The 13,534-nt window shown below is 37.5% G+C and overlaps 1 protein-coding gene across 1 annotated transcript; it reads left to right on the top strand.

Moving 5' to 3' along the window:
• The first annotated feature begins 7,495 nt into the window (after nt 1-7,495).
• On the top strand, nt 7,496-8,896 carry LOC127538515 (tripartite motif-containing protein 43-like). Its single transcript, XM_051962328.1, has one exon. The coding sequence runs from the start codon at nt 7,496-7,498 to the stop codon at nt 8,894-8,896; it is 1,401 nt and encodes a 466-aa protein (XP_051818288.1).
• Nucleotides 8,897-13,534: the final 4,638 nt, after the last annotated feature.

The following is a 13,534-nucleotide window of genomic DNA, read 5'->3' as shown; positions in this document are numbered from 1 at the left end:
GAGGGAAAGGGGTAAGAAAAGGAGAGGAACTCTAAGGTCGGGGAGGGATACTAAAAAGGGAGGGCTGTGAGAAGCAAGTGGTTCTCACAAGTTTAATACTGGAGAGGGGGATAAGGGAAAAGGAAAGGAGAAAAGCATAAGCAGGGGTTAACAGGAAGGCAAGTAATACAGAATTAGTCATTTTAACCATAAATGTGAATGGAGTAAACTCCCCCATAAAGGGAAGTGATTAGAAGATTGTATTAAAAGTCAGAATCCTACAATATGTGGTTTACAGGAAACACACTTGAAGCAGGGTGATACATACAGAATAAAGGTAAAAGGTTGGAGCAGAATCTACTATGCTTCAGGTGAAGTAAAAAAAGCAGGGGTAACCATCCTGATCTCAGATCAAACAGAAGCAAAAACTGATCTAATTAAAAGAGATAAGGAAGGGCATTATATCTTGCTAAAGGGTACCATAGATAATGAAGCAATATCAATATTAAACATATATGCACCAAGTGGTGTAGCATCTAAATTCTTAAAAGAGAAATTAAGAGAGCTGCAAGAAAAAAAATAGACAGCAAAACTATAATAGTGGGGGACCTCAACCTTGTGCTCTCAGAAATAGGTAAATCAAACCACAAAATAAATAAAGAAGTCAAAGAGGTAAATAGAATACTAGAAAAGTTAGATATGATAGATCTTTGGAGAAAACTAAATGGAGGCAGAAAGGAATACACTTTCTTTTCAGCAGTTCATGGAACCTATACAAAAATTGAGAATATATTAGGACATAAAAACCTCAAATCCAAATGCAGAAAGGCAGAAATAGTAAATGCATCCTTTTCAAATAAGGATGCAATGAAAATCATTCAATAAAAAGCCAGGGGAAAATAGGCCAAAAATAATTGGAAACTAAATAATCTCATACTAAAGAAAGATTGGGTGAAACCGCAAATCATAGACATAATAACTTCACCCAAGAAAATGACAATAATAAGATGTCATACCAAAATGTGCGGGATGCAGCCAAAGCAGTAATAAAGGGAACTTTTATATCTCTAGAGGCCTACTTGCATAAAACAGAGAAAGAGAAGGGCAATGAATTGGGCTTGCAACTAAAAAGGCTAGGGAAAGAACAAATTAAAAATCCCAATCAAACACTAAACTTGAAATTCTAAAAAATAAAAGGAGAAATTAATAAAATTGAAAGTAAAAAAAACTATTGAATTAATAAAACTAAGAGTTGGTTCTATGAAAAAACCAACAAAATAGATAAATCCTTAGTAAATCTGATTTAAAAAAGGAAAAGGTAAAATCAAATTGTTAGTCTTAAAAATGAAAAGGGAGAACTTGCCACTAACAAAGAGGAAATTAGAGCAATAATTAGGAGTTACTTTGCCCAACTTAATGCCAATAAATTTGATAACTTAAATGAAATGGTAGAATACCTTCAAAAATACATCTTGCCCAGATTAATAGAGGATGAAGTAAATTGCTGAAAGTCCTATCTTAGAAAAAGAATAGAACAAGTTATTAATCAGCTCCCTAAGAAAAAAATCCCCAGGACAAGATGGATTTACATGTGCATTCTTCCAAGCATTTAAAGAACAATGAACTTCAATGCTATATAAACTATTTGAAAAAATATGGATTGAAGGAGTCCTACCAAATTTCTTTTATGACACAGACATGGTACTGATACCTAAACCAGGTAGGTTGAAAACAGAGAAAGAAAATTATAGACCAAACTCCCTAATGAATATTGATGTTAAATTCTTAAATAAAATAGTAGCAAAAAAGTTTACAGAAAATCATCTCCAGGATAATATACTATGACCAAGTAGGATTTGTACCAGGAATGCAGGACTGGTTCAATATTAGTAAAATTATTAGCATAATTGACTTTATCAAAAAAAAAACAAGTTAACAAAAACCATATGATCACCTCAATAGATGCAGAAACAGCATTTGATAAAATCCAACATCCATTCCTAATAAAAACACTTGAGAGTATAGGAATAAATGGACTTTTCCTTAAAATAGTCAGGAGCATATATTTAAATCCATCAGTAAGCATCATATGTAGTGGGTTTAAACTGGAAACATTTCCAGTAAGATCAGGAGTGAAACAAGGTTGCCCACTATCACCATTATTATTCAATATTGTATTAGAAATGCTAGCCTTAGCAATAAGAGTCGAGAAAGAAACTAAAGATATTAGAGTAGGTAATGAGGAAACCAAATTATCACTCTTTGCAGATGATATGATGGTATACTTAGAGAATCAGAGATTCTACTAAAAAGCTATTAGAAATAATTCACAACTTTAGCAAAATTGCAGGATACAAAATAAATCCACATAAATGCTCAGCATTTTTATATATCATCAACAAAATCCAACAGCATGAGATACAAAGAGAAATTCCATTCAAAATAAGTGTTGATAGCATAACATATTTGGGAATCTATCTACCAAATGAAAGTCAGGAATTATATGAGCAAAATTACAAAACACTTTCCACACAAATAAAGTCAGATTTAAATAATTAGAAAAATATTGAGTGCTCTTGGCTAGGCTGAGAGAATATAATAAAGATGACAATACTCCCTAAACTAATCCATTTATTTAGTGCAATACCAATCAGACTACCAAGAAACTATTTTAATGACCTAGAATTTTAATGACAAAATTCATATGGAAGAACAAAAGGTGAAGAATTTCAAGGGAATTAATGAAAAAAAATCAAATGAAGGTGGCCTGGCTGTACCTGATCTAAAACTATATTATAAAGTAGTGGTTACCAAAACCATTTGGTATTGGCTAAGAAATAAATTAGCTGATCAGTAGAATAAGTTAGGTTCACAGGACAAAATAGTCAATGACTATAGCAATGTAGTATTTGACAAACCCCAAAATCTCAACTTCTGGGATAAGAATTCACTATTTGACAAAAACTGCTGGGCAAACTGGAAATCAGTATGGCAGAAACTAGGTATGGACCTATACTTAACACCATACACCAAGATAAGATCAAAATGGGTCCATGATTTAGGCATAAAGAACGAGTTCATAAATAAATTAGAGGAACATAGGATAGTTTACCTCTCAGACTTGTGGAGGAGGAAGGAATTTGTGACCAAAGAAGAAGTGGAGATCATTATTGATCACAAAATAGAAATTTTTGATTATATCAAATTAAAAAGCCTTTATACAAACAAAACTAATGCAAACAAGATTAGAAGGGAAGCAACAAACTGGGAAAACATCTTCACAATTAAAGGTTATGATAAAGGCCTCATTTCCAAAATATATAGAGAATTGACTCTAATTTATAAGAAATCAAGCCTTTCTCCAATTGATAAATTGTCAAAGGATATGAAGAGACAATTTTCAGATGATGAAATTGAAACTATTTCTATTCATATGAAAGTGTTCCAAATCACTATTGATCAGAGAAATGCAAACTAAGACAACTCTGAGATACCACTACACACCTGTCAGATTGGCTAAGATGACAGGAAAAAATAATGATGAATGTTGGAGCCGATGTCGGAAAACTGGGACACTAATGCATTGTGGGTGGAATTGTGAACGAATCCAACTATTCTGGAGAGCAATCTGGAATTATGCCCAAAAAGTTATCAATTTGTTCATACCCTTTGATTCAGCAGTGTTGCTATTGGGCTTATATCCCAAAGAGATACTAAAGAAGGGAAAGGGACCCACATGTGCCAAAATGTTTGTGGCAGCCCTTTTTGTAATGACTACAAACTGGAAAACAAATGAATGCCCATCAATTGGAGAATGGTTGGGTAAATTGTGGTATATGAATGTTATGGAATATTATTGTTCTGTAAAAAAAATGACCAGCAGGATGAATACAGAGAGGGTTGGAATGACTTACATGAACTGATGCTGAGTGAAATGAGCAGAACCAGGAGATCATTATTCACTTCACCAACAATACTGTATGATGATATATTCTGATGAAAGTGGATATCTTTGACAAAAAGATCAAATTCAGTTCTAATTGATCAATCATAGACAGAATCAACTACACCCAGAGAAGGAACACTGGGAAATTAGTTTGGACTACTTGCATTTTTATTTTTCTTCCCAGGTTATTTTTATCTTCTGAATCTAATTCTTCTTGAGCAACAAGAGAAGTGTATGGTTCTGCACACATATATTGTATCTAGGATATACTATAACATATTTAACATGTATAAAACTGCCATTTGAGGTGGGTGGAGGGAGGGAAGGGAAAAGTCAGATCAGAAGTGAGTGCAAGGCATAATGTTGTAAATAATTACCCATGTACATGTTCTATCAATAAAAAGTTATAATAAAAAAAAAACCTATTGTGGGATTTTTGGCCTTTAATCCGGTCAGCTATATGCTTTTATGGGAGAGTTCATCCCATTCACATTCACAATTAAAATGACTAATTCTATATTTCCCACTCTTATCTACCTCAAATTCTCTTTTTTTTCCCTTTTCCTTCCTCTACAGTATTTAGCTTTAGACCACCACTTCCCTTAAACAACTTTCCCCCTTTTTAGACCCTCCTACTTTCTTATACCTTTTCTGTATTATCCTGTTTTCCCTTCTATTAACCTTCCCCTTTCCTTTTACCTTTCCTCTCCCACTTCCTTATAAGGTGAGACAATTTTTTTCTCTGCAATCAATTATGTCTTTCTTTGAATGATGATGCTCAATTTAATTAGATAGTTTATTATTGGCTACATTTCAAGCTCCTTTGCCTTTTGGAAGATCAAATTCCAGGCCATTTGATCCTTTAAAAAGGAAGCTGCTGGATCCTGGGTAATCCTGATTGTGGCTCCTCAATATTTGAATTGTTTCTTTCTGGCTGCTTATGATATTTTATCTTGGTCCAATAGTTCTGAAATTTAGCTATGATATTCCTTGGAGTTTTTATTTTGGGGTCTCTTTCAAGAGGTGAGGAGAATTCTTTCAATGACTATTTTTCTCTTTTGATTCTAGAACATCAGGGCAGTTTTCCTTGATAATTTCCCAAAAAATAATGTCTAGGCTCTTTTTGTTATCATGAATTTTTAGAAAGTCTAGATCCTTAGATTGTCTCTCCTAGAGCTATTTTCCAGGTTAGCTGTTTTTCCAGTGAGGTATGTTACATTTTCTTCATTTTTTTTTCTTTTATTTGTTTTTGGTTCTGTTTGATTGATTCTCGAGTCTCATTGATTCATTCACTTTCATTTGTTCAATTCCTAATTTTTAGTGAATTATTTTCTTCAGTTAGCTTTTTTATCTCCTTTTGCATTTGGCCAATTGAACTTTTATATGAAGTGTTTTGTTAATTGCATTTTTCCATTTTACAAATACTGTTTTATAAGGAATTTTTTTTTTCCATTTTGTCAGATCTATTTTGTAAGGAGTTATATATTTTTTCTATTTCACTAAATCTATCTTGTAAAGAGTATTCTTCAGATAATTTCTGTTTCCTTTTCCAAATTGTCTTGCAAAGTTCTCATTTCCTTTCCTCATTTTTTCTAACTCTCTTTTAAAATCTTTTTTCTTCCAAGAGAACTTTATAAGATGAGGATTAATTCATATCACCCTTTTGATCTTCATCTGGAGAGGATCTGCTTCTAGTGTCCTCAGAGTTTGAAATCTGTTCTTCTCTTTATCCATCAAAATTATCTATGGTCAGAGATTATTTTGCTTTTTTGCTTATTTTTTTTAAATGTTGAGGTCTGACATAGAAGAGATGTTAAGAACCCAATGAAGCTAAATCTGATGAAATCAGTTGAAATAAACCCTTTAAAAAACATTTCTGAAGAGTGAGTCTGGGCTAAATACACAAGGTTCATGTTGAACTTCTGACTGGAGTTTGGGCCTTTGAAACTGTACCTGCCTTACACTATATGACACTTTCAGTCTCCTCATATCCACCCTCCTTGTGCTAGCCCCTATACAAGGAACACCACTGTCAGAATTGAACAGAGATCACCAGTTATTCATTAACCCTGGCCCTCTTAGTCACCCAACTCACGCATTTCTCCCTATAAATTGGCTGAAATGCCCCTCCAGCACAATTCTTGGGTCTCTACACAATCTTTTCAGTTATTTTTCATTACCATGTTCCTTACATACAATTTGAATCCTCCCGCAGGAGTCACTTTCAATGAGAAAATTAACACAATTTGAGGTCTCCTTGCTGCTCTTATTGTAGACAACCTTCTCTGCCATGACAATAATAACTGAGGTTTCTAAATTGATGAGGAATAATGTAAATGTAAACTACTTCACTCAGTCCCATTACAGTACCAGACGCTTGATAGCATCCCTAATAGGAGCACTGACATCAGGTAGCTCTAGACAAGCCGATATGTTGGCCAATAATTGACCAAAAAGAAAAATAAGCAAGGGAGGGGGAAGCAAGCTCTTGCCTTCCCAGTCTACTGTTTTCAGTACAGTTTTTACTCAGTTCAATTCAATTTAGTTACCACTTTGTTTTAGTTACCTACAAAACTGGCAGTCACTGTGCAGGATCTTAGAGGAGAAAGAGAAGCAAACCAGACTTTGCCCATAAGGGAAAGAAAGTTGAAGGTGAGGAATAGGAAAGCAGAAATTTACAAATAAGTTTTCACACCCACTAAGAATTTTCCTAGTAACATGAGCTTATAACACAGAAAATTCAATGAAGGCGCTTTGTTTGCAGAACTATTTGTAAAAAAAAAAAAAAAAAAAAAAAAAAAAAAAAGAGGAAGAAGAAAGATACTTTATTCCTTAAAATAAGAGATCTATCTGGCTTACTGTTATTCGCTACAGGAAGGTTTTTAGAAATTTTCAAATGTCAAGTTACTGTGGGAAAGTTAGCTGGCAATTTGGAGAGTATGGATCAGGGAGAAAGGAGATAGCTGGGAGCCAAATGTGCAGTTCAATTCAAAAGAAAAGAGATCTTGAAAGTCTATTGTGGTCACTTTCCTCCTTAAGAAGAGAATGAACAGCAACTTCGTGGATGTCCACAAGGGCTTAGTCTTCCTGGGTAGATTGGATTAAAGGACTAAGGAGATTGCCTGCAAATCTCACATGCAGTAATGAGATTGAAAGGGAAAGGTGCAGATGAGTCACCATAACTCTTACCAATTGACTAGGTATAGAAGAGGAAAGGAAAGAAGCTGACAATAGACTCCTGTCTGCAGAGGATCTGTGCAAAAAGGAGATTTGAAAATCCATTGACCAAAAGCTCCACATTTTTTGACATTCCTTCTTAAAGACTAATCTCTATGGTGCAACTTGTCCATTCAAAGCAGACAGCCAGAGGTGGGAACTCAGGGCTCTCAAGGCTGTCCCCACCAAGAAGAATTAACGGGTTGCTCTGCAGGAATTCACACCTTCATGACAGGGCCTCAGAGGGTGGGGCTACTACCTCCTATAAAAGCAGAGCATCTTTGCTCAGAAGCACTGCTTTCATTGTAAGGGAAGTCTGGCTGCTGCAGACTAGAAGCAATTAGAAAGAGAAGAATGGCTGCTACTGTGAAATTTCTGAAGGAACTGCAGAGTAAGATCACCTGTAGCATCTGCAGGGGCTACTTCTATGAGCCTGTAACTATCGGGTGTGGGCACAGTTTTTGTCGAGCTTGTCTCTCCTCCAGCTGGAGAGTTGGAGCCCCAGCTTTCTCCTGTCCCCAATGCAGACAAGTTTCCCAGGACAGGGAGATCCCGTTAGTGAACAGGCACCTAGCAGAATTGACTGAGCTGGGCAAAGAGCTCAGCTCCAACCTTATGCAGATCACTGAAGGACAGAACCAGTGTGTCACTCACAAGGAACCCTTCAAGCTATTCTGTGAAGAGGACCAGACTGCACTGTCGGTGACATGTGAAACCCCAGAGCATGGGGCACACAAAATCTCCCCCATGCAAGAGGCTGCTCACAAATATAGGAGTGAGCTCCAGCACCTTCAGATTCGCTTGGGGAAACATTTGGAAGAAGCTGAACAACTTCTTGCTCAGGAAGAGAGACCTGCTATGGACTGGCATGAGATGATCAGGGGAGAATTCCACAGACTGAATTGCTTGCTAATGGAGGAAGAGAACCTATGTCGTAAAAGGATAAGGCAAGAGCAGAAGGCCAGCCAGGACAGACTATACCAGTATATGCAAAGCCTACAGGACCTCAGGCAAGAGCTGCAGGAAGCGGGCCACCAAGCCAATCTGGATCTGCTACAGGATGCCAAAGAGCTGCTGGGAAGGAGTGAGGCTGTGTTGGCCCAACAGGCCAAGACTATCACCCCAGAAATGAGAGAATATCCCATCCATAGCCTGATAGAGATGCTCAACAGGTTCAGAGTGGACCTCACTTTGGATCCCAGATCAGCCACTTCCTGTGTGACAATTTCTGAGGATCTCAAGCATTTAAAGGCTGGAGGAAGCTGGCAAGTGGAGAGCAAGACTACTGAGGACTCTACTCACCATTATGCCTTTGCTAAGCAGGTCTTCAGATCAGGTAGCCTGTACTGGGAGGTAGATGTGACTCAACTTCCTCAGTGGATCCTGGGGATCTACACCCCACACTTGAAAAGGAAAAGGGCAAGGAATGTGGCCTCCTGTGCCTCTGTGTTCCTGCTTCGATGTGTCAAGAAGGAAGGAAATTACTATTTACAGACCTATCCTGGGCCACTGAACCATCAAATGAAAAGCCCTCTACCTCGGGTTGGGGTGTACTTGGAATATTCCCTTGGCACTCTGGCTTTTTACAATGTTCTCCAGAGTTCTCTTATTTATAAATTCCATTCTATTCCCTTTAAAGCCCCTGTCATACCCATCTTTTCCCCTGGCCCCCCACTTCCAGGAATAAAGCCTGGTCCCATGACTCTCTGTGCAGTGGACTCTCATCTTTGTGCTTGCTGCTATTCCTCTCGATGAACCTTTCTCCCAGGGAGGAGTTCTCAACACATCACCAGGCTCCCTCACTTTGTTCACTCCATTTCCGTCCTTCCTTGAAGAGGATAAATTTCAACTGCTTCATGATCAAGAAAGGATTTCCTGCTCACCTGCTGGAGAATAGACTTCCATCCAGTAAGCTGAAGGGGATCATTCCACAATGTTCTGTACTCTTATTTTTCATAGATTTGCCTGTTTATGAGATATCACAACCAATTAATTCTGTTTCAGCAGTTAAAGAAACCTCATGTGAGAATTATGGTTTCTATAATTTTGATGTTTTATTTTGTTCCTAGAATTTATCACAATCCTATGAGGTCCATGGATTACATCATTTCCATGTCTCTATACTTTGAATTAAAGTAATTTTTTCTTTTTGCCTTATTTAATATAAAATGAAATAAATATTATCATTTACTGAACTTTTGCATGTTTCTATTGTTCATTCTTTTCATTCATGTCTGAGGCAGCTAGGTGCTGCATTGGATAGAGTACAAGCCCTGAAATCAAGAGGATCCGAGTTCAAATCTGGAGTCAGACACTTAACACTTTCTAACTGTGTGACCTTGGGCAAGTCACTTACCCCAATTGCCTCACAAAAACAAAACAAGACAAAAACAAACCAACAACAACAACAGCAAAATCATGTCTTTTTTCACCCCATATGGGTTTTCTTTTCAATTACACTGAAATAGTTTGTCATTTCCTTCTCCAGTTCATTTTTCACATGAAGTAACTAGGGCAAACAAGGTAAAGTAACAGGTCCACATGCTACTAAGTTTCTGGGACTGGATATTGTTGTGCCACTGTTGGAATCCTTACTAACTGCTAAGTAATTAGAGTTGATCTAATCTTACAAGAAGATGTTTTGGGCAGAACCTGAAACAAGGTACTAAGTAGAACTACCCATAATCCCTCTCTCTGGAAGAAGCATAAATAGGCCAATGGGCCAGTTGGAGAGTTCTTCAGAGGAAGACGCTACAAGTCGAGATTTCACCGGAATGACATGAAGACTGGAGCTGGCTAGAGGCTGAAGAAAGCAGAGGCAGAGGCTAAAGGAAAGAACCTTTGGATTTGGAGATACTCGGAGGGCCCTAAGCTAAACTGGCTGTGTTTTGAGAAGAACAAGAACTGATTCAGATCCATCTGAACTAGATCACAACATTTTGGCGCCCTGAATGTGGGACAAACAGACCCCTCAGTGGATTTCAGTGGAAAAGCTCCGATCCTGATTCAAGTGGAAAAGCTACGATCCTGATTCAAGTGGAAAAGCCTCTGATCCTGATCCAGTGGAAAAGACTCTTCAACCCAGAAATTAGGGTGAGTGCAATAAAGAAATTTTGCTAAAAGAGTTAAAGTAGAATTTCATCTAAGATGGGACAGATATTTAGAAAACAGCCTGTTTCTGTTCAAGGAAAATGTTTAGAGAGCATTGTCAAAATTATGGAAAGCCAAGGTTTAATTATAAGTTTACAGCAAATCACTGAACTTTTACAAACTGTAAAGGACATATGTCCTTGTTTCTCTCTTGATAAAGAATTAGATCTAAATGAATGGAAATTGGTTGGAGAGGATCTTTGTCAATTCTATGATAAAAATGGGCCTAACTCAATAATTAATACATATAATGTAATACAATTGGCTATAAGAAGTTATTTAAGTGATAGAATGATGAAAAGGAAAGTACAGGAGGAAGAAATGCCAACTTTACTAGGTGAAAAGGAGGATGAATCAGATGAGAATGGAGTTAATTACAATTCTGAGTATGATACTTCACAGCAGGAGGAATTAGGTGATTCCACATCTCATGACCCTCCCCCCACAATTAACCCTTCATGGGTGGAACAAGGGGGAGGGAGAGAGACAGAAACACAGTCAGCTTCTCCTGTAAAGCAGAATTTGACAAGATTAGAAAAAGCATTAATTAAAGCAAAAAATGAAGGAGAAGATATATCTGATTTTATAAATGCATATCCTGTGATTGAAAAGATTGACTCTTCAGGTCAAAAAGAGAGAAAATACACTCCTTTTAATTTGGGAAAAATTAAAGATTTGAAAAAGGGTTGCACTCTTTATGGGGCTACATCATCTTATGTGAAGATGTTACTGGATAATTTGTCTTATGAAATCCTAACCCCGAATGACTGGAAATCCATAGTGAAAACTTGTCTAGAACCGGGACAAAATTTATTGTGGCTTTCGGAGTTTCATGAATTATGTAGGATTCAAGCCCAACGCAATAGGCAAACAGGAGCTATTGTACAAGTTGCTTTTGACCAACTAGCTGGTGAAGGTCAGTATGCAGAGAGTTCAGAACAGATTTATTATCCCATAACAGTGTATGAGCAAATTTCTAAGGCTGCAATAAAAGCTTGGAATTCTCTCTCTGGACAGAAAGATGGAAATAATGTTTTCACAAAAATAGAGCAAGGTCCCAATGAACCTTTTGCAGATTTTGTGGGACGTTTACAAACAGCTGTAATAAGAACCATTGGAGACAATGCAGCAACAGAAATAATGACTAAACATTTGGCTAAGGAAAATGCCAATGAGGTTTGCAAAAGAATTATATGGGGGCTAGACAAAGATGCTCCTTTAGAAGAAATCATAAGACACTGTGCCACAGTGGGCACAAATGCTTATTATGCCCAGACTATGATGAACATGGAAAGACAAGGTCCTTCTTGGCAGAGGAATTCTAGAGAAACTCGTCGATGTTTTCAGTGCGGAAAAATTGGACATTTGAGAGCTCATTGTAGATATGGAGATAGAGTGAGAAGACAGGGTGAGAGAAAACCCAAAACCCCATGTCCAAAATGTAACCGAGGCTTTCACTGGGCCTCTAAATGTATATTGACCCAGAGGAATGAGAGGCAGGGCCCAGCTCTAAAGTATCAATCAAAGGACAGGTGGGGCATGATAGCAGCTGAGGTTACACCCAGAGAGACTTTAGAAATTCAGGATTCTGATGTCATCAACCAACAGAAAAGCAATCAGGATTACAGTTGGGAAGAATACAGGCCTTTTAAGACAACAAGACAATATCCAATGCAAACGACTCCAATGTAATTACCAGATGATGAGGAGAAATCCCAAATTTGGTAAATAGAAGGGAATTAGATTAACTGCTTGGGGAAGAGGATCTGCTTATATTTCCACAGATGGAGAAAGAATCAGATGGCTGACTATGAAACTGTTAAAAAGACTTTTAAAAGCTTCAGGAATCATTGGATTTCCTAACACAAGATGAAACTGTTTTACTTCTTGAAAAACCAGCAAGAATCATTGGGTTCCCTGAGATGAAAAATTGTTGATGAGACTTTTGCAGTACTTCAGGGCTTACAGGAACTATTGGATTCCTGGCACATGAACTAATGGACAATGGAATCCTATTGGACTGTTTCTAGGACTTATGGACATGTGTAAATTTTTAGGTTGATTCATGTTGTTACATTACTACTAGCCTGTGTTATATTGCTATGTACTTATGTAAATTATGTATAATGCCTCCCATATTGATGGATTTATGTATACCATGTATATCTGTTACAAAGTTCTGGCCCATATTGAAGGATTTATATGTACCCCCTCAGAAACCCCCTATGTTTTAAAACAAAAGAAAGGGGGAGATGTTGGAATCCTTACTAACTGCTAAGTAATTAGAGTTGATCTAATCTTACAAGAAGATGTTTTGGGCAGAACCTGAAACAAGGTACTAAGTAGAACTACCCATAATCCCTCTCTCTGGAAGAAGCATAAATAGGCCAATGGGCCAGTTGGAGAGTTCTTCAGAGGAAGACGCTACAAGTCGAGATTTCACCGGAATGACATGAAGACTGGAGCTGGCTAGAGGCTGAAGAAAGCAGAGGCAGAGGCTAAAGGAAAGAACCTTTGGATTTGGAGATACTCGGAGGGCCCTAAGCTAAACTGGCTGTGTTTTGAGAAGAACAAGAACTGATTCAGATCCATCTGAACTAGATCACAACATGCCACAGTTCCCTTTTAATGTCCTGACCCAGTTTCCCTAATCGTCCTACTTAATTACTCTGCCTCAGGTTATAACCATTCCCTCTTAATGTTTGATAGGATAAAGATCTTATATCTTAGACCTTAGACTATACTCATTCCCTATTAATGTTTAATGGGAAAAAGGGTTTTATCCATTTTTAATGTCATTAGACTATCAGGAGCCTCTCCAGTACCTCCCCCATTATGTCATCCTAGGTGCTTCCCCCCATTAAGTCATCCCCATCCAGGTACTTCCCCCATGGTGTCATTGTTGTTGTTATCCTATAAAACAGTCTTGTTGTCTGATATTCAGGGCTGGATTCTTTGAGACAATAGTCTCATTCAGCCCTGGGACCAAACATGGATCATTTGGTCCTAGTAATTCTCTCCATTTAATAAACTATTAAATTGTTCTCTAATCTCGGTCTTGCTCAGTTTCTCTGGTATTACATTTTGGAGGCCCCCAATGAGATATTAGAAACAGAATGGGATTGGGGTTAGAGACATTTCAAGTCTCCACTTGCAATCAGGAGAGAGTAGTTTACCTGTCTTAACAAAAATTCCCAGGTGGGTGGACACTATGATGCTTGCCTCCCCACTCCAGCTCCTTGC

This window comes from Antechinus flavipes, chromosome 5, assembly GCF_016432865.1.
Source record: "Antechinus flavipes isolate AdamAnt ecotype Samford, QLD, Australia chromosome 5, AdamAnt_v2, whole genome shotgun sequence".
Classification (NCBI taxonomy): domain Eukaryota; kingdom Metazoa; phylum Chordata; class Mammalia; order Dasyuromorphia; family Dasyuridae; genus Antechinus; species Antechinus flavipes.
The sequence above is the reverse complement of the archived record's forward strand: the minus strand, read 5'-3'. Positions and strand labels throughout refer to the sequence as shown.

Excerpts from the sequence above, each read along its gene's own strand:
- LOC127538515 (XM_051962328.1), top strand. The coding sequence starts at position 7,496 with ATGGCTGCTACTGTGAAATTTCTGAAGGAACTGCAGAGTAAGATCACC.